Consider the following 27,961-nt stretch of genomic DNA (forward strand, 5'->3'; position numbering starts at 1 on the left):
CTCTCTCTCTCTCTCTCTCTCTCTCTCTCTCTCTCTCTCTCTCTCTCTCTCTCTCTCTCTCTCTGCCTGCTACTCATTACCCGTGACGTCAGGGCGGCACGGGGGAACTGTCCTCGCGCGCAGGGTGCTGCTGCTGCTGAAACAAGATGGCTGTGCGCGCAGGAGGAGCCGCGGAAGAGAGCTGAGGCAATGCAGAGGAGTAAGAAGAGCGGGGCGAGGATTTCACTCTCGTGTGTCTTGTCCTGTCAAAAGAGCAGCAGCTCTGCGGAGAAACAGACGAGCGGTTCTGGCGTGACGCTAGTTGGTTTCCGTTACCATTTAGGGTGAAGGTTGGGCGGTTTTTTATTTTGTAACCAAGAGACGAACGGACGGACCAAACAAATCCCGGAGCTCTCAGTAGAGGACAGCCGGGGACGCTCACACCGCGACCAGAGATGTCCCTGCTATGTGTGGGAGGTAAGAGAGGAACCCAAAGGAGGGACGAAACCCTCTGTTTGATGTTATTGAAGTGTCACTTCCTCCAGGTTTGGCTGCACCAGTTGTCTGACAGAGCTCCGTGGAAAAGTCCGTGTACCGTTAACAGCAGCGGGTTTGTGCTGATCCATCATTAAATCACACGCAGCCCGTCTCAGTGGCACGTTTTGGGGATGCCACTGATGGGATACTTTACACGGCATTGTTGCTGAGTGACATGTTGTTTAATTGACTCATATCACGATGCCTTGTGTGAATGGGTGATCTGATAGTAAAAAATAAAATAGGCAGAATCGTTGATGCCAGCAAACATTCAATGTCTCCTTTTGAGTTTGTATGGAGGAGAACCGGTTTACTGTTGCGGCATGTTTGTGTGTGTGTGTGTGTGTGTGTGTGTGTGTGTGTGTGTGTGTGTGTGTGTGTGTGTGTGTGTCTGTCTGTCATCGGCTGTGTTCATTCATGCGTGGGCAGTCAAAGGAGGCGGAGGACGAGGAAAAGCCCCTGGTGCTGATGCTGATGATGCTGCTGCCGCACCGCCGCCGCCGCCTCCGCCTCCGCGCTGCCGCTCCGCGCTGCCGCTCCGCTGTAGTCGTGAGGGAATACTTGTGTAGTCGGCTGGAGATGCTCGTCCCCTTCTCACCGTTGTCGTTTTCCCTGAAGCGATGCGTCACCCTTCCCACCAGACTCCCCGATAGCTCCTGATGCTGACACTGTTTCCTCTCAGTGCAACGAATAAGCATCTGCTGTGATTGCTCATAAAGTAGCACCACCTCCAGCTTCTCATCCAGGGTGCAGTAATTAGGGGATTGTACAACTTGGGTTTAGAGGGGACCCTGCTAATGCGCGTGTGATCCTCCAGTGCGTTGTCGGCTTTCGGTGAACAGATAGAGGTTGAATCAGCATAATTGCAAAAACAACTCAACTAACTGAGTGTTGTGTTAACTCATTGAAACATACAGGGATGACAATTAGCAAGGGTTTGCTTTGCAATTCTACTGCAAGGTGACTTGATTTTAAGCAGAAGAGGACCTGCAGTGTGTTTAGTAGTTTGCATAGCCATTATTAAGTGTGTATATTAAGTGTGTATATTCTTTCAATTATTGAATTGTTGGTCTCTAAGATCACAAAGTCCCAAAAATATGTAATGTTTGAAAAAACACAAAACCAAAAAATTACAAATATTGATTATAAAAAAATTTGCAGATTTATTATTCTGTTGATCACCTAATTAATTCATCGAGGAATTTCTTTAAGCTCTAAATCTGATCAAGCCCTGGTCAGTAAATGAGTGTGTGGAGGTGTGTTTGAGTTCCAGACGTGTGGATGGATCAATGGCAACATGGAGGCAAAAGGAAAATGAAAGTGGTTTCAAAGTCACCTTTTATACATCAGGTCCATTATGGATGCTTCCCCACCTCATCCTGTCCTGCCAGTTCCGCCCACCTCCTGTCCCTGCACTGAGTCCATCCCAGGTGTCATTAAGACCCTGAGCGGTATTCATTCATAAACATCGGCTGCGGCTGTCAGTGTCGTAGACTACGAGACTTGGCAGAGAGCCGACTTTCTGCTCCTGTTGCATCATTCATGCTTACCTGACTGGAGCTATTTCTGGCCTCCACAGTACTTTGTGCCTCTTGAATAGGCAGCATTTTTTGGAGCATCTGCAGACCAAGCAGAATTCAGACACAGATACAGATTAACGTAGAAAAACTTGGCATCTTTTCCTGCAGATATTACACATTTTCAAAATAAAGTTTTCTGTGTCCCGTGATCTGGGAGAGTAATGTCTTTGTCAGCAGTTGCAAGGACTACTGCAGATCTGCACGTATGTATAATCCCTAAAAAATAAGGCGCTGTCTATCTGAATCATGTCAGCCCTCATTTTGCCAGTGGACGGCTGAACTCGGCTCACCCACTCCCTACTTTACATTCCCTGACAGTTCATGTTGAAGGGTTTCTTGATTCCCTGTCAAGTCTCTGTTTTCTTGGCAATCCGCTCAGTTCCCATAAGTCAGAGTCTGCTGTGTCAGAGCAGAGGTACTTCCTGAATGAAGTAAATGGGGCTGCACAAAATGTGCGGTTGGGTCTTGCAGAATATGCTGCACCTTCTCTGATTAAAGAATAAAAGATGTCCTTAAATACATTTAATCAGATTTTGATCGATAGTAATAGCTTTGACCTCATTTTCTAGGCTACTTACCTATAACCTACATTTGAGTCAGTTTATCCACTCTTTATTGTTTATGAGTTATAGGCCCTGACGTGTACAGTATTTGTGTTGTGGTCCTCCTATCTGCATTGATACATTTGTGGAGCTTGTGGACATTTCACATTGTAACTCACCTTGTCATAGAGATTTATGAGTGTGTGGTATTATTAAGCTTCAGCTTTCCACTGTCAAAAATCCAATTCCTTTTTTATTGATCCTCCTCATGTTCTGATATATTTCCAGGGCTGTTTTAGTGTTGACACTAAAAGACAGCAGGAAGCCAGCTCTGATGTGGTCTGCCGAAACAATGTAAAGGGACTGCCAAAAACACAGCTTGGTTCCTTTCTTGTCTTCATTCATTCATTGTCTTGAAATATGTCCTTTTCTTTAACATTTACAGCGAGCATTCTAGCTACATGTGTTAAAAACTGAACTGAACTGGACATCAAATGGATGTTGAGTCAGTGCCGGAGCAGAAGGGCAGAGCATGTGTGTTTATGTCAGTTACATTTTTAGTTTAAATTAAGATTGGTGAGGTATGAATGGAAGCAGAGATTTCTATTTTTATTTATGTTTTACTGCAGGTGTATGTGAGTGAGTCACTGCAGTTGAGTGTGTGTGTGTGTGTGTGTGTGTGTGTGTGTGTGTGTGTGTGTGTGTGTGTGTGTGTGTGTGTGTGTGTGTGTGTGTGTGGTGGAGAGCAGCAGGTAGTGGAGCATTCATTAACAATGTATGTGTGAGTTACGTCAAAGCTGCTAAAAATGGAATTCCTTCTCATAAAACATGGAAATATGAGTATGTAGGACATCTGTTTCAAATCTGCGCTATACGGTTCTTTTTATTTGCATGTAGGTATATTGTACTTCCAGGTTCTGTATCCTATACTAATGAACCACAGCAGGAAATCTGTCCATGTTTTTCCAGCGCTGTGTGTTTCTATGTTTTGCTGCCACACTCGGTGACAACATGCTGGACCTTATGGCAAAAAATAGCACTGCAAATTCTGTTTCCTGGGTTAACCCTCAAGTAGTAAGTGAGTATCCACTCAGTGGGAATTAGAACATATGTCTAACATGTATTAAAATTGTTAGTCCAGTTTATTGTAGCATAGTTCACATACTGTGTCTTAATTTATCATGCTTATCCTCTTGTTGCCTGTTCTCTGTGTGAAAGCCAGAAAAGAGGAGGCAGGAGCGCTCTGAGGTGAAAGCAGATGGTGTTCCTCTGTGTGACTTTGTCCCTCTCTGTGTCCACAGTGAAGAAAGCCAAGCTGGATGGACCCCAAGGTAAGACCTGGGATCCTGGCAATAGAAAGAGAGAGAGAGAGTCGCTGTTATCTGACATAAATCTTTAAGCAGGCTGAGGACACATTACAGGCTGCAGCCATTACTGGAATTGAAGGGATGGGAAGTCAGTTACTCTGTAGAATGTAATATCTATATCTCACATTATTATTTCAAAAATGCACACACATTTCACTGTAACCCATCTCTTTCTTCATCCCTCTCTCCTGAACAGAGAAATTCAACACTTATGTGACTCTAAAGGTACAAAATGTGAAGAGCACAACCATTGCTGTCAGGGGCAACTTGCCCAGCTGGGAGCAAGACTTCATGTTGTGAGTCCCTCATTATCTTCAGACAGAACTCTCTCTTCTTCTTCTCTTCCTCCCTATCCCTCACTCTTTCCTCTGCTTTCTCTTTTCATCCTCTCATCTACTCTCCACTTCAGCAGCTTGAGTGCTTTCATGTTTTTTTTTATCTTCCCCCTCTCCTCTTTTTCACTCCTTCATCCCTGTATTGTTTCAAGCTGCTCTTCCTCTCCACATCCACACCTCCAACAACCGCCTCATCCTCTTTTTCATCTGCTCTCCCTCAACACTATTGCCCCTCTCATCCTCGTTCTCAACCATGGCACCTTCCCAGCCCAACCTTCCTCTTCCTTGTCACTTCTTCTAAACACGACTCCTTGATCTTCATCTACTCGGCCCCTCCTCCTCCTCCTCCTCCTCCTCCTCCTCCTCCTCCTCCTCCTCCTCCTTTTTTTTCCATTTCAACCTTACCTTTCCCCGCATATTCCCTCTCCTCCTATTTATGCTCTCTAGGCGTCATGAGCAGCATTTCTCACTTTTAAATGAGTTTGTTTGAGATTGTGTTTCATTAAGTATTGGAATGATAGCTTGTTGCAATAATTAAAACATTATACAACACGGAGTGTTTAGCATGCAAGATTACCACAGTAGCATTGGCAATGAAGGAGCATATGGGTGATAAATGGTGAGAATCGTTTAGCATGTGGGATGCGGCACTGCAGAGTCCTGTGCATTGTAAGTTGTTCGGAGGCGTTAAGCATTGTACTGCATGGGGTTGCCTCAGTGAAGCTGTTTTATGTAACTGCCTTTAAATGACCGGTCCCTCTCAGTCACAGCCATGCAAACAGGCACGTTTCCTTAAAGGAGTCACCACTGAGACGGGAAATCCAGTCCCCTATTTCTTAAATAAACTTCCCACTCTCTTCCTCCAGGCATGCGATACAATCACCTCCTCCGCCTTCATCACACTACTCTTCTCTCCCCCTCCCCTCTCTCTCTCTCTCTCTCGCTCTCTCTCTCTCTCTCTCTCTCTCTCTGTCTGTCTGTCTGTCTCTCTGTCTGTCGGTCTGTCCTACTTCCTGCTGTCTTGTAAATGTTTTATGTTAGGTTATTTCAGCCTTGCTCCCACAGAGACATGTCTTATATTTGGCACAATGAAGCCCACAAGTACTTACTGTGCACCGTGTGTGTATATGACTGCCTCTGTGTGTTTAGCATTTTTAAATGGTGATAAAAGAAGTCCTTTGTTCAAACACCTACCTAAGTAAAAGTATTTTCAGCAAAATATACTTTTCTCTAATTCTTGTCCTGTGACATATTGGATAATTTGGCCTTGAACGACTACAGGTTTAATCTTTAACAATGCACTGTATATTATAATTTAATCATGTGTTCATTTATGTAAAATCTTAATCTGCAAAGTAACTGCAGTGTCAAATACATATTTACTTTTGAAATCTAGTAGAGTATAATTATTAATAGCAAAAATGAAATGCAAGTAAAGAACAAGTACCTAAAAAATTTACCTAATTCTAGTAGTTGTTTGCACCAAAGCACTTATGTTTCTTTTGGCTTTTAAAGTTTTTGTTTATCTTTCTCTTCCTATCCAGCGAAATTAACCGCTTGGACCTGGGTCTGACAGTAGAGGTGTGGAACAAAGGGTTAATCTGGGACACCATGGTTGGCACTGTGTGGATTCCCCTCCATAGCATCCGACAGTCAAATGAGGTTTGCCACTAATCACTTGAGAAATAGTGTAGTTGAACACTCTGCACTCAGCTATACTCAAGGGACTCACTCCGTTGGTGGTTGGGCATGTTTTCATCATGCTCATCCATTTGTACAGCACGTTGTTTGTGTGTCGGCTGCAAAATGTCTTTCTGTACGCAGGAGGGTCCGGGGGAGTGGCTCACACTGGACTCTCAGGTCATCATGGCTGATAATGAGATCTGTGGCACCAAAGAGCCCACTCTCCACCTGGTGCTGCTCGACACACGCTTTGAACTGCCTCTTGGTGAGAAATCAATATTCACATCAAAGTCAGAAACTGTCAATGGGATGGAGAAGATGAGAATATGAAAATATAGGAAATCATCAACCCTTGGAGGAAGGAGAAGAGGACTTGAATGAATGATGTCTCTGTATATTTCCACAGCAAACAGTGATAGATGAACACCAATAATCTCTGACTGTGTAATTGAACTGACCCACTTTTCAGGGATGTGTAATCAACTCTGTCTGTGTGTATGTGGGGAAAGTGTTAGAGCCTTTTCTCTCTCAGGGATCTAGCTGTGTTCCTCTTAACATTGATTGGGTGTTTTCTTACTGTTTCCTCTTCCTCAAGTCGATACTTTACACCTGACTGATAGGGGTTTGGCTTTAAGGCTGTAAGGGAGAAGGCCAATTTGCTATGTCACAGGACAAAGTATGTGGGTCAAATAATAATCGAAAATGGGTTGTATTAAATTACTTTGTTAGAATTCTTTTAAGTTTGTACAGAGAACAAAAAAAGTTTTTGCCACCTGAAACTGTTTGGCTTGTTGTTTTCAGATATCCCCGAGGATGAGGCACGATACTGGGCTAAAAAACTGGAGCAGCTTAATGCCATGAGGGACCAAGATGTAAGCTGTCAACCCATTTTATGTAATACCCCAGCAATCACATTTTAGGAGCATGCCAACATGATTAATTGGGGTATTTACTATATCATACTTTATAAGATGAAATCCAACTGTACATTTTCTCCATATCCTGCATATAGGAAAAACATTTATATTTTGATTAAAAGTTAGTCCCTTTCATAGTGTAAGTTTTATATTTGTCTGAATTCTTACCAGGAGGAGCAGGAACGCCCTCTACGTGTGCCAGGAACCCAGTGCTGTAAGTGACAATCGCTGTTCCTATAAACCACTCATTTGTTTGTGCTGGTCAAGAGAATGATGAGTTTAACTGTTAAGATGTAGTTAGATTGCTTACAGTGGGTGTGTTATGTGTGTAACCACACAATGGTTGTTGTATGTTAAATGGTAACAGATTGCTCCACTGTTAAGGATCGATCATCAGATGTCTGCAGGTATGTTCCACCAAGATGTTGCCGAGCCTGCTGAAAAAGCTGTCAGGTGCAGGTGGAAAGACTTGGAGGCGCAGCACTCCTTCTGTGCTCTCTTTCTAGTCACCAGCTCAATGTGGGAACACCAATGCTTTAATTGTGGAAATGCATCTTTATGTTTGGACACCAGTGCAATTTCTAATCAATAATGACACCAATCTGTTTTATTGCAGGTAACTGGAGTCTATGGGGAGAACAACAAAGTAAGTGTACATACATCAGTTCATCAGTTTCTGGGGAATGAAATATACAGGCGTTGCCTTTTCAGCTTCAATCTGAGGGTGCTAAAATGTATATTGGATGAACAGTGGAGGACTTTGACTTGTATTTTTGTGCCACATGACAAGTCGTCAACTGGGATTATTACTTTCATTCTGTCATCCTTTCATTTTCACTTTCTTATCTCTTTCTCTCACTTTTCTGTTCTCCCTTCACTGCACATTGTGAGGAGACCTAAAAGACTGCTGAATGCTTTTCTCTTGCCATGCGCATGTTCCTCTGTGCAGATGAAGACCCAGACAGTGCTGTGGACGACAGGGACAGCGACTATCGCAGTGAAACCAGTAACAGCATCCCCCCTCCCTACTACAGCACATCCCAGCCCAACGCTTCTGTCCACCAGTATCCCATCAGCCAACAGCACCGCAGCTCCAGAAGCTTGACTTACCCACAATCTGGCATCAGCCATGATCTCGACTACCAACATCAGAGGACTGTCAGGTGTGTACCTGCTTCCGTGCTATTAGAAAGTTAAAGTCATGATTATCTTCAATATCAGTTTTTATTTTGTTTGATAAATTATTTTGTGTATGAAATTTTGAAAACTAGGCATTGCAATCTAGTGCTTGAGGTGACTTCAGATTGCTGGCTTTGTCCGTTCACAATGATTAAAAACAGAAAGCCACGGCAAATTCTCCTATTCGACTTTGTAACTTATAAAACAAGAAATAACACCATCTCCCTTTACAAATGAAAACTTAAATTCATCAGCAAATAGCCAAATTTAAAACACTAATGTTGGTAAACTTTAGAGATATTTTACTGTGTAACTGATGTTTCTTAGTTAGTTTGCTGACTTTATGACCATTCTCTACTGTTTTAGCTAATCTTTTCACATTTCACATTTTATGGGACATATCAGGCTCATTTTGTATGTATTTTAGAATTCTACTCATACATGTTTACATGCTTTAATGTTAAAACATCATTAAACCACTCTTTCCGTAAAAGTCCAGTCTGCTCTGATTAGCTTTCGAGAAAAGTTGAGTTGAGCTATTCAGATAGGAAGGGGAGCTAAATCTGAGTGGCTTGTTGAATCACAACCGTTCTAAGCAGCCAACAAGAAAATGACGTGGTTGTCTTATTTCACAGTGTGTGAGTTTGTAGGCACTCCAGATACCCAAATGTTTGTGCATGAACACTGAACATGTGAGTTTTCATGATATATGTCCTTTTAAATAATCAATTTATAACCCAAATTAGTAATTGACGTTCATTTTGTCGATTCACTTAACGATTAATTATATATTATATTATTAATTATGATAAAGTGCTTTGAGAAGAAACTGCTCCCCAGCACCCCTCCGGTTGACGCTGTAGTCCCACGACTGATACCCCTGACATGAAGAGAACTCTCTTCTGAAGTATGACACTACCGTCATCGGAAGATTACAAACAACATTGAAACTGTTCGAGGAAATCAACAATCTTTCCGAGTGGTTCTCAAAGAACATCCTACTGTTTAACATCCGTAAAACCAAGGACCTGATTGTTCATTTTAGGAAAGGGAGGCAAAGACACACACACCGTCTACATCAATGGACAAGTGAACAGTTTTACATTCCTGGTAATCTGCATCACAAACAACCTGACTTGGTCACCATCATTCTGTTAATTATTTACACCTGTCCTTTTCCTACTGTGACATGTCAAAATGTCCTCAGACAAAAAGGGCCACTCGTGAATGAACATAGTCAATGACTGTCTGTGTGTGTGTGTGTGTGTGTGTGTGTGTGTGTGTGTGTGTGTGTGTGTGTGTGTGTGTGTGTGCCAGTCCTTCATTAGGTCTTACGGACCAAATGCTATTTCTCTTTCCCAGTTGTTTACAATACTGTTTAATTTCTCATCTTGTATTGACATATTTCTCACGGTCTGGGATTGAAACTATGCATCCCTTCACCTCTTGCTTTAAGAATTATTCAACTAGCAATCTAATGGGCAATACTGCACATAAGATTAGCTGCTTGTGTGAGTGTATTGGACAGGGCAACCTCCTCTCCACCTTCCCATTGTTATTCGTCGCTTTCCTCTCCGCTCTCTACACTCACTCTCTCACTCCCTGTGCTCTCTCCTATTTTGTCTCTGTGCTCACCACTCCCTTCTTTTCTTCATTATCTCCCTCTACCGCCAACCATCCTCCTTCCTCTCTGTGCCTCTATTCTGTTTTTAATATCCCCATTCATCAAGGACTATAAATACTTTTTTCCTGTTTGTTGAATTTCTGGACTCTTGTTCTTTTTCTTTTGTCAGCTTTCTGGAGGCCTCTCACCTTTCTGTTCTGCTCTATTTCTCACTGCTTGTCTGATACTCTTGTATCTCCAGTGCTTTTCATTGATTAGCTATAAACATTATTCGTGGCTGCCAAAAGACATGTAGAAAAGGTTTTTAGTAAGGCTGTTCGAGTGCAAAGTGTACAGGCCATTTAGTGCTCTAATAAATTGCTCTGGAAGCATTTGTGAGATTATGGTTCATAAACGGAGGGGAAAACCAATTATTTCATATGTATACATGCAATAATAACCTGAATGAAAGTGCCTCTACGTTCATGTAAAAAAACTGTATCCCTCTTAAGTAGTTTAATAATTAGCCTCTTCTGGGCACCCTAACTCTATTTCTGTTTTCTCTTCACTTCTTATTTCAGTCCGTCGGGGAGCTATGCTTCATCTGCAGAGCTGAGTCGGTGCAGCAGTCAGCTGAGCGAGGAGGACTATGGTGTTGAGTATGTAGAGAGAGACCCTTACGACGAGAACGACTCTTACCACTCCTGCCACTCCTCAGTTAGCTACAGCAAAGGCTCTCCAGACTGGGACCCTGATGAGACCCAGGGCGCGTACAGCGACGAGGGCGGCTACAGCAAAGACGGAGGAGAGGAGGCGGCTCTGTACGAGGAGGATGACGGGGGACTGTATGAGGGAGAAGTGGAGGGCCTCTATGAGGATGAGGAGATTATATATGATGATGAGGATTTGTACAACTTGGATGGGACCCTCAGTGAGGACATTGAGCCTCCATTTACCCCCACCCCAACGTCAACAGCTCCCCCAACTCTGGATGTACCCAGCTCCAGACCGCCTCTGGAGAAACAGCCATCTTTACACCAACAGCAGCCCCCAACTCAACCTCCCAACCAAACATCCAACCAGTCTCATCCACCTGGCGTGGCCCCATCAGCACAGCCCCCCTCTGGTCAACCAACAGCCCAACCACCTAAACAGCCCCAGCCACAAGCACAGCCTCAGCCGCAGCCAGCCTCATCTGCCACTTCCTTCTTCTCGATGGCCAAACCTTTAACTGCTGCAGTCACAGGCTTGGCCTCTACTTTCTTGTCTTCTGTTCCCACCGGGCAGCCTGCCCAGTCTCACCCTCCAGCCTCAGCTGTATCTCAACCAAACCAGTCCGCTGCAGCCACTGTTGTCCCTCCATCCCACCCATCCACTGTGACTAACTCGGCCTCCCAGCCCCCCTCGACTGCCATGGGCCCTTCCTCCCAACAGACCCAATCTTCTGGGCAGCCTCAATCCCATCTCGATGGTGCTGCCACAGCACAGTCAGCTGCCCCTGAGGACCAGGCTCTCCAGCTGGAGGAAGAGCCCTGGTTAGAGGAGGAAATGATGTTGAAAAAAGAGTCCCCTGCTCAGCCAGAGGAGACATTCCCCATGGAGGAGAAAGAGGAGTATTTTGACGAGAGCAGGCCGCCAACACCAGTAGAGGAAGAAGAGATGTTGCCTGAAAGGTAGGGGAGAAGGGTGAACGGAATCAGATCAATTCATTCAACAACAACAAAATTAATTAGAGGAGCAACAGCATGTTTACCACCAATCATATAAATGTATCAGCTAATGACATTTGAACTGTTTTTGTTTTAGTCCTCCAGTCATAGAAGAGCCCAAAGAGCCAGTGGATCCAGCAGTCAGAGCCAAAGAGAACTGGCTACGGCTCTACAATAAAGTCTTAGAACAGCTTCGGGAGGTAAGATCACTGGTTTGAACCCCACCCTCTCATTCCAAATTCCAATTCTGTCCTCAACAACAGTCTAGTCCAAATCCTTTTAAGAGTTCCACCCTGTTATCTAAAAGATATACCCGAGTTCAAGAGACTCTAAAAGTGTCTTCAAAGTTTTTGAAATATGAATGTGCAGTGCATTATTGATGTGAAAGACAGGGTGCATACAGTAAGTTCTTGAGTTCTATTTTGATCATGTGTTTTGCGAGAAAGCAGAAAGCAGACTTAAAGTGTTTCATATTCTATGACTGCTACCCTTTAGTTTTATAAAAATACTGATGGTTCCACAGACAGCCCACTTTTTATTTGAGTTGAGGAGGAGCACCACACCACTTCATATTTTTTACACATTCAATTTTGCTTGATCAGTTTTCACTTGCATATTTTATTCACATCTTATGTTGCTATTCATTACCTTTGAATTCAGTTGTGCAGAGAATTAATCACATGCTTGTTGATGTTTATGTTGATGTGTGTCACGTTGCGTTTTTGTCCATTTGGCTTCCTTTTGCTTGTCTTTTTATTTCTTTTGTTTGTGCCGAACCCCACTTTGTTTGCTTTCCAGTTTCATGTCATTGCCATAGTGACACTCGCATGCACTTTGCTCGGCCATCATTGGAGCATGCTGACAGGTAGGTACAACCTGATTGGATTGGACACTGTGTGTAACTAGGCAACTTTATTATGCTCGCTCATCTTCACAACAATTTGATCTTTTCTGTTATATCAAGAGCTGTGATTATAAGCCACACTGCATCAGATTCTCCAAATTAATAAAAATATTAGACAAAGCATTATTTTGCAAAGATGCCAAACATGTATACTCTAATGACATGAATAAGGGTGACATTTACTGAATAACTAGTTCCTATTGAGTTACCAGCTATGCTTGCCTATGGATCAAGTCTTGGCAGGTTTATTTCCCAGTTTTATAAATTGTGAGTCATCTCAGATAATATGCTGTTGCTCAAGAATCTCTGAGTTTTTACTGACCCAGCCCACTTTCGACACATGAGATCCAAATTGAAATGCAAAAAGCCAAATGTTGCTGTTTCATAATCAGATAATTAAACTACAAAGACAGCCTTATTTATACAGTATATGAATGCTAGAAAAGGCTGCAGGGATGAATTTACGGTTGCTTGTTTCTTAGTCTGACGTTCCTTCTTTGTTTCTCTCAGGCTCGAGGAGAGACCTCCAGCTCGCTATGGTTTGGTAAAGGAGGGTAAGTGTCTGCTGTCAGTTCCTCAAGTAATCTACTTTCTCCTACATGGAACACATTATAAATCACACATTGTATTAGTCAAGCGAATGCAATAATTCCATAAAATGTCAACTAAAATGATCTTCAGATCATTGAGAAAATCTGCCACCACTGCTTTGGATTGAAAATGCCCTTGTTTAATCTGGGAATCCTCCGTTCGGGCTCATTCAGTTTATGGCATTTGGCCAGTGAGTATTAAATGCGGTGGGCTGCCCCGACTTAGCTGGCAGGTCATTTGAAGATGAGGCAGACCTCAGAGTGGAACTGAGGCTGCATACTGAATAAGTGCTAAGTTAGCAAAATAAAAACCCAGCAATTATACCTAGGTGTGTGTAGTGTCATTCCCAATATTTGAGATGAGGCAGTCTGCATAATTAAACTCTCCAGTTCTTGACGAGAGCAGCGTTAGGAACAATGATAGAGGGAATTACATCCATAGGAACAAAACAGTCTCATAGGAAGACATTTTGATGAGTGTTGGATCTGCTGCAAATATTGATAAACACATTTATATAAATGTTTAATGGTTTATTCCTTTCTCATTCAGAGTGGGAGGTGCACTCTACAGTATTGACAGCATGCCTGACCTTCGCAAGAGGAAAGCCATTCCTCCTATCCGAGATCTGGTGAGAAACAAACATGGACACACATACAGGCAATAATGTTCAACAATATTGTGAGGTGCCCTAAAATCATTCTTGTTGTAAACATTATCGTTTTCGCTAAGTCTCAGTTTACTCTAAAACAATAATCTATTCCTGTCTCTACTGCTTTAGTTATAGTGAGTTTTCCTTACTCTGAAAACAGCTAAACATATGTCTTCTTTACTTCCCAGCATTCCCTTTTTTTCTGTAATCCAAAGTGAAGAGATTCATAAAGGCTACTCATATTGATCCACAGCTGTCATATGTTTGATTTGTTGATGAATGAAATGCTTGGATATTTGATGTGTTATTCTAATTATAGTAATTAATCAATATAGTTAAAATGTTCTCTGGAGTTTAGGGCATGTTTTTCAGATGCATAGTGGCTCACACACACACTGCCACATAAATATTTCTACAGCTCGTTGTTTAAAATTCATAATAGATTTGTCTCCTCTCCTCCTCTGTTCCATCACTGCCTGGACTCATCAGTTGATGGTGAGTGCTTGCTCATCCCGTACAAATGTATTCATTGCTAAATCAAACAATATGAAGTTCACTGTGTAGTTCACATTCAAACATAAACCGTTTTGTTGTGTTTGCCCTCTTGTCCCCAGTCTCTAGTGCAGAACTCTCGTAAGGCTGGAATCACCTCCGCCATGGCATCCACCACTCTTGGGAATGAAGAGCTAGTGGGTTTCCTCATCTCACTTCGACACAATTCTGTTCAGGTTGCTCCAACCTTTAATCACTGTTGGTATCAAACTCACATTTCTCTCCTCTATGCCTTTTGCAGAAAAGTCATGTCTATAAAAAGACCCTGCAGGCTCTGATCTACCCCATCTCCTCCACTACTCCACACAACTTTGAGGTGTGGACTGCCACCACACCCACCTACTGCTACGAATGCGAGGGGCTGCTTTGGGGTATCGCCCGACAAGGCATGCGCTGCTCTGAGTGCGGCGTCAAATGCCACGATAAGTGCCAAGATCTGCTCAATGCCGACTGTCTGCAGAGTAAGGATCGCAGAATCAACTCCCGCATACTTTTTTTGCACACCTGCACAAAGACACACTTTTAACCATATGCATAGTTCAGCTGTGGCATACACATACTCATCCCTCCACACAAACCCTAAGCCTATTTTAGCACCTCTTCTGAATCCTTCTGCCCAATTGACATCCCATTATTCTTATTCTCTATTCACTCTCACATTCTCCTCCCTCTTCCTTTCCAATTTATCTCTTGAGTAATGTGCTGTCATACCCTTGCCTCTCCTTTCTTTTCTACTCATAGCCTTTGCATCCATACTACTTGGACTAATTCAGCTCCACATGGGATGACTTCAATTCCCAATTACTGATTTTGGAGTCAATCTATGCAATACATAATTCATCACTCTGCTGTGTCCAAAGAGTCTCATAAGATCTTGACACCATCTGTTGGTCTTTTACTCTCTGACTATCTACCTATTCCTGTCCAGATCAGAGGTTAAGTGGGTACAGTTTCTACCATAATATTGGAATGTTTTGGGGATGATCCCTGGGTATCTTGGGTTGCAGGGAAACAGAAAATAAGCTGCTAGCATATGCACCATATTGCCTTGAATATATTTTACACTATAAACTGTTCTTCCTACATCCCTCTCTGCGTTCATCCGTCTCATCAGGAGCTGCAGAGAAGAGCTCCAAGCACGGGGCGGAGGACCGAACACAGAATATCATCATGGTCCTGAAGGACCGCATGAAAATCCGAGAGAGGAACAAACCAGAAATCTTTGAACTAATCCTGGAAGTGTTCGCCCTCGATAAAACAACACATGGCACACAAATGAAACAAATCAAGCAGAGTGTGCTTGATGGGACCTCCAAATGGTCAGCGAAGATCAGCATCACCGGTGAGTTACGGGTGTCATATGTTGCACATATTGTAAAGTCCATTGAGGCAAAATTGGTTATTTTGGGTTATATAAATAAAACTGACATGCTGTTTCTAATATTAAATATCATGGCTGTTGTTTTCTTCTGTTTATTTTTGATTAAAAAAATGATAATAGTCAGCCAGCTGTATGGGTAATTGTTTTAATGTCTCTTCCTCAGTGGTTTGTGCTCAAGGCCTGCAGGCTAAAGACAAAACAGGCTCCAGTGACCCTTATGTAACTGTTCAAGTTGGAAAGACCAAGAAGAGAACCAAGACCATCTATGGAAACCTCAACCCTGTCTGGGAAGAAAACTTTCACTTGTGAGTACAGTGGAATGTTTTAAATGCTGATATGTCATTTTGTATGTCACTATATTGGATGGTGTAGTACTCTGTTTTAGGGCTATATCTCAGAAAATGTTTAAAACACTAACATGCAGTACTTAAAGATGAGTCTGCTTTCCCTTGTTTCTTCCACCATTATGATTATGTTCTCTGCATCACAATCGTTGACTTCTACTGTTGCCAACAATTTTGGTCTCTGCATTATACAGTGAATGCCACAACTCGTCTGACCGTATCAAGGTTCGCGTGTGGGACGAGGATGATGATATCAAGTCACGCGTGAAACAGAGGTTCAAACGTGAGAGCGATGACTTCCTGGGCCAAACCATCATCGAAGTCCGGACTCTGAGTGGGGAGATGGACGTCTGGTACAACCTGGGTGAGTTTCAAGTTAAGAGAAAAGATGCTGGAGAATTAGAGACAGATGAGAGGAGCAGCAGGTCACACTGAGATAACAGAAAAAGAAACAGATAATGTATTGCTTGTCTCTTGTAGATACAACAGATTCCCATCAACTAAGAAAGTGTGTATATCTTAATTTCTTTTGACAGACAAGAGAACTGATAAGTCTGCTGTGTCAGGAGCCATCCGGATGCACATCAGTGTGGAGATCAAAGGAGAGGAGACGGTTGCTCCTTACCATGTCCAGTACACCTGTTTACATGAGGTCAGTCTAAGTGGACATCTGGTGGAAATATTCTCAATGTTGTTGTGATTATTTGCACTTGAAATGCAACATTAGACATGCAAGAGCAACCCTGTGAGTTAATTAGTTCCAGTTTCACATTAACACTTGTGAATTCTGTGTTTCTGCCTTTATACCCTTGGAAAACCTTTTTTGTATTATTAAATCCCTAACATCAGGTTCGCCGTAACAGTTTTACAGTTTAATTGTCTAGAATTATTGAGCCATTTTCATAAATATAGGGGTGTATGGATGCCCTGGATATTCAACAGGCACGGACACAGTTTTTCATATGATACTCCCATGAAGTGCAATTGACTATTTCACAGTTTCGTATATAAGCCTGTTAAACTGCAGGATTGTAAGAAGGGGATGAAATTATTGAGGAGCTGGGAAGCGCTTTGGCAATCAGCTATATTCAAATGATGAACTTGAGAGTCAAGGTGGATTTGAACATATTTTTTGTTTGACATTGTTTTAAACATTGTTCTGTATCGGAGAACGAAAGTGGTGGATGTGTGTTGTGTTGTTTCAGCTTCTCAGACTGTTTACCTGAACCAAATGTATCCGCCCCTTTCTTGTCTCTTTACTCCAGCAGGATGTGCATTTTAGATTAGATAAACAGATAATTCAAAAGTCTTCTAAACACATATACATGAATAAGTTGATGTGTTTCCTCACAGTCACTCGGTTGGCATCATTAAGGGTTCTGACTATCCAAGCATCAACGCTTACAGTAGATCTAAGGCCTTTGAAATGTATCTGTATGACCTTGCCTTTATTAGATGTATATGTATTTGAAATGCTATTTATTTCATTTATTTTCAGCATCTGTTCCAATACACCACTGAGGAGCAGAATGCCGGAGTAGTAAAGATCCCTGATGCCAAAGGGGACGATGCCTGGAAGGTGTATTTTGAGGAGACTCCTCAGGAGATAGTGGATGAGTTTGCCATGAGATATGGAGTAGAGTCCATCTACCAGGCCATGACGTCAGTCCCTCAGCCATTACTCTTTGGTTATCTTTGAAAGTTAAATACAAATATCATATCCTGAGTTAGAAGCATTGGATTTATTCCACTTGTTTTTAAACAGGGATATTTTGACTACATATAGTTTATTTTTAATACATAAGTAACAGAAGCAAGTAAAAGCACTAAATGTTCTTTTTGCCACTTCCACAGCCACTTTGCCTGCTTGTCATCTAAGTACATGTGCCCAGGAGTGCCGGCTGTGATGAGCACCCTGCTTGCCAACATCAACGCTTATTACGCCCACACCACCCAGTCCTCCAACAATGTTTCGGCCTCGGACAGATTTGCTGCATCAAACTTTGGCGTGAGTCCATTCCTTAGATATGTGACTATATTCTACAAGAAGCCCCATATTCAAACTGAAATATTGCTTTTAAAAACTCCTAGGAAATGACTAGCATGTGGTCCCTTAGGCTGTAGAGGAAAGTCAGTTTAATTTGGCCCTGCCTACTTCTCCAAACGTCCAATAGGCTGAGCCTCGTCAGTTACAGCCTGGGGATTGGGTATTTAAATTGTAACAAATGATATTTCAGCTGTGGTATTTTTCTGAGTGGTTTCTTTTGTTTTGTGTCTTTTCTTGTTCAGAAGGAGAGGTTTGTCAAACTGTTGGATCAACTGCACAACTCGCTGAGGATTGACCTGTCCATGTACCGGGTACTGACTGCTTCTCTGTCACGACAAATGCAAAATGCTTCGATTCTAAGTTACTTACTGCTTCAATACACATTAGGTTGTGCTATTTCTGTGTTTAGGAATGTCTGTTGATGAAAATGAAGTTGGGATATGGTCACTGCTGTGTGGAATGTTTATTTCCTTCATATTACTACTTGAAGAAAAAGAAACTTGCGTGAACATTTTGTGCCGTTTGTAATTCTCGCTTTGTTTGTTTGTCAATGTGCTTTCAGAATAATTTCCCTGCCAGCAGTCCTGAAAGACTACAAGACCTTAAGTCTACAGTTGATCTCTTGACAAGCATCACATTCTTCAGGATGAAGGTAAGGATGACTTAAAGATTGATCTTTTCTTTTTCACATTAGCACATTTAAAAACTAACAAAGTACAACTTTCCAGTACTTTCTGGATAGTAGCCTAAGGCATGAACTGAGAATCAGCTTAACATTACCCTATCCTAACATAAGCTATGATCATATAACTCTGTGTGAGTGTGTGTCAGGGTGTTAATGTATTTCTGTGGGATTTTTGCAGCTCAGTGAGTTTATGGTTACATTCCTACTAAGATAACCTCCGAGACTGTCTGACAGCTCTTTGAGGTGAATTGGATTCAACCATATTGTTGTGTAACATTTGTGTTCAGGTTCAAGAGTTGCAGAGTCCCCCCAGGGCGAGCCAGGTGGTGAAGGACTGTGTGAAAGCCTGTCTTAACTCCACCTACGAGTACATTTTCAACAACTGCCACGACCTCTACAACAGGGAATATCAGACAGACCCTGTAAGTGTGTGTGTACGTGTGTTTGCGATCACCATTGCAGTAATCCTGCTCTTTAGTGCCGATACTGTGCTCTCACTGTAAATAAATTCTTGATAAATGTAACTGTTAAGATATGAATCCATAACTTATTTTTGTCTCCAGTCAAAGGCAGTCCCTCCAGATGAGCAGGGCCCCAGCACAAAGAACCTGGACTTCTGGTCCAAACTTATCACACTCATCGTCTCCATCATAGAGGAGGACAAAAACTCCTACACTCCTTGCCTTAATCAGTGAGTCTCTGCAATAACATCGACCTAATTCCTCTAATTATTCATGCAGAGGCACTGTTGGGAGTTTTAAGACCAGTCTATGAAAAACTAAGACTTCATGAGTAGCAGCTGTATGGGATTTGTTTAAATGAAAATAAAGCATACATAATATAAGGAGAGGAGTGTTGGGCTGTTTTTTACTGTGTATACAGACGAGTCATTCCTGTACAACAGCTGCTATGGTGGGTGGGTGTAGTTTGATTTGAATCCAATGCTACTTTTTAAATCCATGAATTTCATATTTATGATTATTAATTTAAAGGAACTCATTGTTTTTGTTTTGGGTGACAATGATGATAACTGTGTCTTGTTAATATAGAAATGCAAAATACAATACAGAAGAAACACTGATGGAGTTAGATAAACAATGAGGCTGGGGTATCTTGTTAAATAATATATTACCATTACTGGATACAGAGCTGGATTTGAGACTGAATACTGTCTCTTATAGGTTTCCCCAGGAACTGAACGTGGGCAAAATCAGCGCTGAAGTCATGTGGAACATGTTTGCACAAGATATGAAATACGCCATGGAGGGTAGGTGTTTGTGTGTTGTTGGGATGAGGGAGATCACAGGAGTCATTAGTTTGTGTTTTGTGTGTAAACTACTGTATTTCAGGAAAAAGAGTGATGAAATGGGACTTTGTTTCTCTTTGATATTCAGAGCATGAAAAGAACCGTCTTTGTAAAAGTGCAGATTACATGAATTTACACTTCAAGGTGAAGTGGCTCTACAATGAGTATGTTAAGGAGCTGTCCACTTTCCAGAAGCACGTACCTGAATATCCAGCGTAAGTATCTTATAAACTGCATCCAAACGTGCCCTCCTACAGCTACCTCTTTGGTACAGAGACTCATGTTGTCTCTGCTCGTTCCTTGTCTTGCAGCTGGTTTGAACCATTTGTCGTCATGTGGTTGGACGAGAATGAAGAAGTGTCCAGAGATTTTCTGCATGGAGCCTTGGAAAGGGACAAAAAAGACGGGGTAATTGCTTTCATTTACATCCTTCATTAATAAAATGCTAGCCTACTAGCATACTAACAGGTGTTGTCACTAAATAAGTCACAGTCTGTTGCTAGCATTTCTGCAACTGCTATAAAACATAAACACATAAAACTGTAAATACGAGACTACACACAACAACTCCTAGTTTTCAAATGTTCCTTTTAAAATGCCAGGTTTAAGTTTTTTTCTCCCCTAATTTTTATTTATAGAACTACTTTTGATATTCTGGGAAACACATTTATTTTCTTTTTGTCAAAGAATTTGACGAGAGAGGATTGATACCACTCAAACGTCTTTAAAGTATGAAACTACCATCAGCAGCTGGCTAATTTAGCTCAGCATTAGGAAACAGTCAGCTGGGCTCTGAACAAAAGTAACAAAATCTACCGACCAACACCTGTAAAGCTCACTAATTAACATGTTATCCGTTGTTTGTTGAATACAAAAAAAAAGAAGTGTAAAACAACACTGGTTTTACGGGTGGTGACTGACTATTTCTTGGTAGGGTGGAAAGTCTTCCTGTAGGCTGTTTTCAGTCTTTGTGCTAAGAGAAGCGCGCTGTAGGTGAAGGCTTCACATTAAATGAACAGACACGGCAGTGGTATCATCCAATTTCAGAAAAAAAAGAAACAAGCATATTTCTCAAAATGTCTAACCGTTCCTTTATTAAACAATGTTAGCTTTCCACAGCAAAGTGTGCAGGAGAAATGTGGAGAAACGAGTTTTGAAAGAAACAGGCAGTCACGTGAGACTAAAGTTTGACTAAAATTCAACAATCCAATTCTGCTGAGACGGTAATAAAATACAGTATGAAGGCTTAAATCTGACCGCCTACCTGGAGCATTTCCCTCTCATAAAATGTATTCATGCATTTCTCATGCAAATTCAGGCAGCTCGGACCATTTCTCCTGACTCAGCACATTCAAGAGGCTGAGAAGAACAGGTTGAAGGCCTCAAGGCAATCAATAATGACTCAATACCAAAGGCAAATGAAAAAAACCTTCAATGCGGAGGAGTGCAGATGCAACAGCATAAGTCGATGTATGCACACACACACATACCATACTCAGTCTCACCCGCGCCTACATACCCACACAGCAAGAAGGTCGATTCATAGCAGCTGAAGATTCCTTCCCCAAGCTCATATGTCAGGACTCCTTTGGGTCCCATTACTGTCGCCAGATGCAGCTTCTGCATCCCTGTGTCAGCAGAACTAGCGGCTTCCAGGCCCAGTCACATACCATAACACTATTCACTAATGGCTGATCTGTTAATGAAGGTCCTGCAACTCTTCATAACCCTCTGATTACCTTCATCTCTATCATCCAAAGGCTTTAAGAGGAACCACTTCACAGTTACGTGCAGTAAAAAAAGGGGTCAATTTAATTGTCGATGAAGTGTAGCAGCACTGTGAACTTCTCCCACGGGTGGCCTTCAGAGGAATCCTTAGTTGAGCTGGGATTACGCTGCTGCAGCATCACACATTCACACTTTCCCCCCTTTCTTCTCGTTCTCCAGTTCCAGGTCACATCAGAGCACGCTTTGTTCTCCTGCTCAGTCGTAGACGTGTTCTCTCAGCTCAATCAGAGTTTTGAAATCATCCGCAAACTGGAGTGTCCTGACCCTCAGATCGTTGGCAACTACATGAAGAGATTTGCCAAGGTGACTTTCAGCGGCTAATGCTCTCACAGACTGCCTTTACCTGAGTAGTCACTCTTAACCCAATATACTGTGTTTCTCACTGTAAGTGTGCACTTATTCCACTATTTGTTCTTTCTCTTAGACCATTGGTAATGTCCTGCTGTCTTACGCTGACATCATTGATAAGGAATTTCCAAATCATGTCAAGAAGGAGAAAGTGGTAGGTGTTAACAATGTTTTAAAGTACAATACATAAAAGTGTTTAAAAAGTTTGAAATAACAAGGTACCAAATGGAAATTATTATTCAGTGGAATAGGTGACTGAATTAATGGTTTAATTTGAGTTCCATCAAGAGTATTGGTGTAGGTGGTGGGGTTGCTTAATTTTAGCAGAATAAACTGCTCTTTACTGTTGTAGGTTGCAGTGTTTCAAAGTGAATTAGAGCTGTGTAATTAGCTAAATGTGGCATAGGCTCAGTGGGCTGCTCTCCCAGAGAGACCAGGAGCCCCTGGAGGAGCAGTAATGACTGAAAACCCGTGCTTCTCCTGACCTGATCACCAAGAGTTCTTTTGCCAAAGATGCAATAAAAAAGTTAGGATGACTAACCTTGATTGATTACAATAAAACACTGGGAGCAGACAGAGAAAAGGGAGTGAGAAGTGTGTAATGATTCTTTCTTTTTCTCCCCTCAGCCGTGTATCATCATCAATAACATCCAGCAGCTCAGAGTCCAGTTGGAGAAGATGTTTGAGGCAATGGGAGGCAAGGATGTGAGTTTCCATACATGCTGTTGTTGTGATTGTGCTTTAACAACATGGTTATTGTATTCATCCCATTTGCCTTCTTCCAGCTGAATCTGGAGGCTAGTGACTTCCTCAAGGAGCTGCAGAACAAACTCAACAGCGTTATGGACGACCTCAGCCGCATCTTTGCTGTCAGGTGGGTGTGTCTGTTTGATTCCTGTGTGGAACTAAGATATATTGGAATCAGTTCCTCCTGCTGATTTCAAAGTATGTTTGCATGTTGTTCTTTTTGATTCAGTTTCCAGCCTCAGATCGAGGACAATGTGAGGCAAATGGGAGACATCCTAGCGCAGGTAAAAGGTCAAACTGTCCCAGCCAATGGCAGCGTGGTTCAGGATGCCGACAATGTCCTGCAGCCCATAATGGACTTCCTGGACAGCAAGTGAGTTTGACTGGAACATCAATACTGTTAAATAATTGATTGAATGTGTCTCTGAAGTTGGCATTGAATGTTTGGTCTGATTCTTAGTCTTTGACTTTCTTTGATCAAGATCATGATTTTACCATTTTTAAGGGACACTGCTTTTACTAAGATAACATTCAATATTTTGCTAGAGAAATAAATTATTTATGGAAAAAAATATAGATTTTCCTTAAACTAAGCAACTGAAAATAAGTTTTGTTTAGATACTGACACTCAAGTATCGTACGGTATCAAACAACTTCAAACGATACCAAGTCTAACAAGTGATGTATATTGTTATTACCTTTCTGAATGTTAACATGGCCCCAACACACTCCACTAATATGTGTTTCAGTGCTGCCTACGTGTCTGTCAGTTAAAGCTTGTGTGTGTTTGTGTTTCAGCCTGTCGTTGTTTGCTAAGATCTGTGAGAAGACCGTCCTAAAGAGAGTGCTGAAGGAGCTGTGGAAACTAGTGATGAATACAATGGAAAAAACAATTGTGCTTCCAACGCTCACTGACACGACGGTATGTGGGAAAAAAACATCTACTCCTAATTTTTTCACCTTTCATAGATTTGGTCCATTGTGATCGTACATTAACCCATCTACCCGGCCATTCCCCCCTTCTCTCGCCCTTCCTTTCTTTCTTAGGTTATTGTAAGTATGTGTGCGCGCGTGTGTGTGTGTGTGCTTGCGTGTGCATGTGCAAGTGTGTATTTGCAGAATCTGTCTGCATGAAGAAACACTTTTTACCAGGAGCCTTACCACCTCTGTAGACTTTGTTTTTTTGTTTGACAATTCTTTCTCCTTCTCTGTGGATATCAGTGCATCAACCCTGATTTAGATGGCAGCACGTTGCACCAGAGGCAACATTTCCTGCCCATGAGTCCCTGCAATACGGACTGATCACCAAAGCACTAAAACCTTCTTCCTCTCCTAAGATATAGCTTGTTAATCCTGAATGTTCATTTAATATACAGTATATATAGATTGGTATGGAATTTGCCATTTACTCTTTTCCCCTCACTCTTCAAACTCTTTTCTTGTATATGCTGCTGTCCGTCCTCACTAAACCTCCTGAACTCACATCTCACTAAACTGCGCATTTCTCAAACACCACCTTTTTGTTTCTCTCCCTTCTCTACTTCACTTGTCTGGCTTTCCATAACAGGGCACTCAGATGATCTTCAACGCTGCTAAGGAGTTGGGCCAGCTCTCTAAGCTGAAGGTGATGAAAATAGAAAGCGTCAAACCAAACAAATTAACAAAAAATATATACCACATCTTAGAGGCAACTGTTTTATAGACTGACTCCTTTGTTTGATCTGTCCTGCAGGAGCACATGGGCCGAGAGGAGGCCAAAGCCCTCAGTCCCAAACAGTGTGCAATAATAGAGCTGGCACTGGACACTATTAAGGTATTGTAAGATGTGTCACACAAACAGAACAGCTGGCAGGGAAATTGGTGCTCTTGTGTTTTACTTTAACAATATATAGTTTGAGTAACAAAGACATATCAAAAGAACAAAGAGTTTGTGTATGTGAATCTTTGGGTTCAAGATCAGGGAGATGTGATGCTCTTCAACCCTACAAATCTAATGTATTTTATATTCAAATATAAATCAATGAATTATGAACAATTTCTAATCAAAACATCATAAACATCATGTTTGGTGTAAATGATTGTATGTTTTGAGGAGTTTGAGCTGTAAAACCAGCTTCAAATCCCTTTTCCTTTGCTCCATAGCTCCAGGCCTGACTCCTTGTATCTTGTTTTCCTCTGTCTGTCTTTCTGCCTGTTCACTTGCCATCTACCCATCTATAACACGTGTGTCACGTCCTATCTGTTACGCAGCAATACTTCCATGCCGGTGGTGTGGGACTGAAGAAGACGTTCTTGGAAAAGAGTCCAGATTTACAGTCTCTGCGATACGCCTTATCTCTGTACACCCAGGCCACAGACAAGCTCATCAGGAAGTTTGTCCTCTCACAGAGCGCTCAGGGTACGGACAGAAACGCTTTCAGTTATTCTCAAAGAGCTCAACTGCTTATTCATACTCTTACCTAGGTTTATGGAATTAAAATTGGATTATGAGATTAAAAATAATAACCTGTTTACAGTGTTGGTAGAAAATATTTAATGAATTGCTTCGGTGAATTAAACTAGCAATACCAGCAAATACTGGTTTTAGTTATACGCAGTATAACTCTAAATGCCCTCAGATGGATTTTAGATGAGCAGGAAACATGATTGATAAATACTTTTCTTTGCTGTTTTACCTTTTCTTTATACATGCTCTTCTCTTGTTTTACAAAATAACACTTGGTTGCCATCCTCTAATGCTGACTTTCCTTTGTCACATCTCAGTCCACGGAGGGAAAGGGCTCAGGTGCACGGCGAATGAAGACACACCGCCAGAGAAAGGTATGTGTCAACAATGTTATGTAAAGTCTGCATGTCCCTCCCCCCCCCCCAGCAACCTGCAGCAGCAGCAGCAGCTCAAACTTGCGCTCAGACATCTTTGTGATCAAACCGTCAGAAACCAAAGATAACCCGAGACAGTGAGTAGTGTTAGACAGAGTGCTGGAGACACCTACTGTTGCCGGAACGACCACAGAAGTATTTTGCGAGGTGTTGAAAACACAAGACACCACGTTCAGTCCGTGGACACTAAAGTCAATAAGTCTTATTTGACAGAAATATGCATTTTCCTGTTCTGATAAACAAAAATGTTGCAAGTTTCAGTTTACATCCATGTCTGTCCAAAATCTCACCACCTCATCATTTCATCCTATTAGACATTTGTGTGAAATGTCATAATTCGCATAAGAATTCTTGAGTTTTGGCCCAAAAAAAAAAGTTTGAGGTCACAATGATCTTTGGCCACCAAATTCTACTCAGTTCATCCTTGAGTCCAAGTCGACGTTAGTGCCAAATCTGAAGATTCCCTCACGTTCACAAGAATGGACCGGACGGACAACCCCAAAAAATGCCTCAAGATACAGCTGTCACCGGCACGGAGGCATAACAATATCATAAAAGAGTCATGGTATATTATATATATATGGTCATAAAAAGCAATAGTATATAGAATGTCATATGTAGTATGCCATAGAAATGCCTGAAACACTTTATAAGTTATATGTCATAAAAATGGCATTACAATATCATGAAAATATCACATAGTATGGCATAAAAATGCTATTAAAAAGTCATAGTATCGTAGAAAAGTAAAAGTATGTCATAAACAATGTCTTAAATATCTTACCAAAACAATGCAAAAAAACTACATAGTATATTATGTAATATAAAATGTAATAAAAAAAAGGAATACTATGTTGTTAAAATTATGTCCAAACAATGTAAAACAAATGTCATAGTACAGTGTGTCATAAAAAGGTATAGTATAGAATAGCCTTTTGACTTTTACATTGACAAGATTGACATTTTCTCTAAAACTTTGGAGTTATAAGACCTTCCTGTGAGCCTTATTTTATGCTTCTTCTTCCATGGCTTATTTTGGACTTGCAGGTGTTACCTGTAAGTCCAAAATGGTGAGCTTTATGTCTTCTTCACACAAGATGAAGAACTTCCACTCCGCCAACATACTGTGTGTGTAGTTCTGCATGTTTAAATTTAGTTCAAAATCTGCTGATGCAGTTATATATCTCAGTTGTGCTACATTCTGGATTACAAAAAACACTGGTTATGGCCAGCTAAGTCTAATGGGCACAAATTCAACGAGGTCATAATGGAGTATGTCTTTACAGCATCTGGAGTGGATGCAGTGGGCGAGGTGGTCATGTGCGTGGACATTTTACCCCAACCTAATGGAGAGCACAAGATCAGTGTCAAAGGTAAAACAAAAACAAAAAAACCTGAGCAGACGGCAACGTTGTCGCAATTTTCTTTCTTTAATTTAACCTACGTCTATCCTCCAGTGGTGGCCGCTAATGACCTGAAATGGAAGGCTCAGGGCTTCAGGCCCTTCGTGGAGGTCTACATCATCGGCCCTCACCTGAGCGACAAGAAAAGGAAATTTGCCACAAAGTCCAAGAACAACAGCTGGTCACCAAAGTTCATTGAGAGCTTCCAGTTGTGAGTATCAGCCATTTCTGCTGGATTTGATTGTTTTCATTCTTGAGTTCCCCCTAGATTCACACTTGTAGTGCAACAGGACAGACAGAACAACATGCAACACAGCAGACTAACCAAACATCAAACTATAATAGACGTATTGAAATACAATAAATACGTCAATACAGTGAAGACAATACGATGAAAACAACATGTATGTTTACTGTTCAAGAGTTGAATAGCCTGAGGCAATGTAGTATTTCAGAACTTTTTAATAGGTGATTTTAACAGAAAGGTTTATTGTATACAGGTTGACTGAAATGCATGGGAAGAGTTTGAAATACTTGACTATTGAATAATAGTATAAAACCACTTAATAAGGCAAACAGTGAAGTAAAACATGGACATGATTCATTCTTGTTTTAGCTCCTTGGGCACTGAGGTTGGGCCAGAGAGCTACGAGCTGCAGGTGTGCGTGAAAGACTACTGCTTCGCCAGAGAGGACCGCACTGTGGGCATGGCCGTGGTGCAGGTGAAGGACATAGCCAGCAAGGGCAGCGTCACCTGCTGGATGCCGCTGGGCAGACGCGTCCACATGGACGAGACAGGCCTGACGGTGCTGCGCATCCTCTCTCAGCGCAACAACGACGACGTGGCCAAAGAGTTCGTCAAGCTCAAATCGGACCAGCGCTCCGCTGAGGAGGGCCGCAGTTGA

General features: G+C 41.8%; 1 protein-coding gene across 1 annotated transcript; it reads left to right on the plus strand.

The window, feature by feature from the left end:
* Positions 1–434: 434 nt before the first annotated feature.
* LOC306753265 (protein unc-13 homolog A) lies at positions 435–27,961 on the plus strand (the record flags this gene model as incomplete). The annotated part of the gene is made up of 41 exons (XM_079237132.1): positions 435–456; positions 3,940–3,969; positions 4,202–4,301; positions 5,885–6,002; positions 6,165–6,288; positions 6,825–6,895; positions 7,100–7,154; positions 7,557–7,586; positions 7,890–8,103; positions 10,304–11,395; positions 11,529–11,631; positions 12,846–12,889; positions 13,476–13,554; positions 14,190–14,264; positions 14,369–14,588; positions 15,242–15,469; positions 15,672–15,813; positions 16,047–16,216; positions 16,389–16,504; positions 17,351–17,514; positions 17,707–17,860; positions 18,142–18,210; positions 18,462–18,551; positions 18,872–19,006; positions 19,148–19,275; positions 19,766–19,851; positions 19,979–20,105; positions 20,202–20,298; positions 21,838–21,981; positions 22,103–22,180; positions 22,654–22,731; positions 22,812–22,900; positions 23,003–23,146; positions 23,572–23,695; positions 24,341–24,397; positions 24,506–24,586; positions 25,024–25,171; positions 25,537–25,593; positions 26,940–27,026; positions 27,111–27,267; positions 27,673–27,961. The coding sequence occupies 41 exons, from the start codon at positions 435–437 to the stop codon at positions 27,959–27,961; spliced, it is 5,616 nt and encodes a 1,871-aa protein (XP_079093258.1).

The sequence above is a fragment of the Taurulus bubalis genome, assembly GCF_910589615.1.
Source record: "Taurulus bubalis genome assembly, chromosome: 1".
Classification (NCBI taxonomy): Eukaryota; Metazoa; Chordata; class Actinopteri; order Perciformes; family Cottidae; genus Taurulus; species Taurulus bubalis.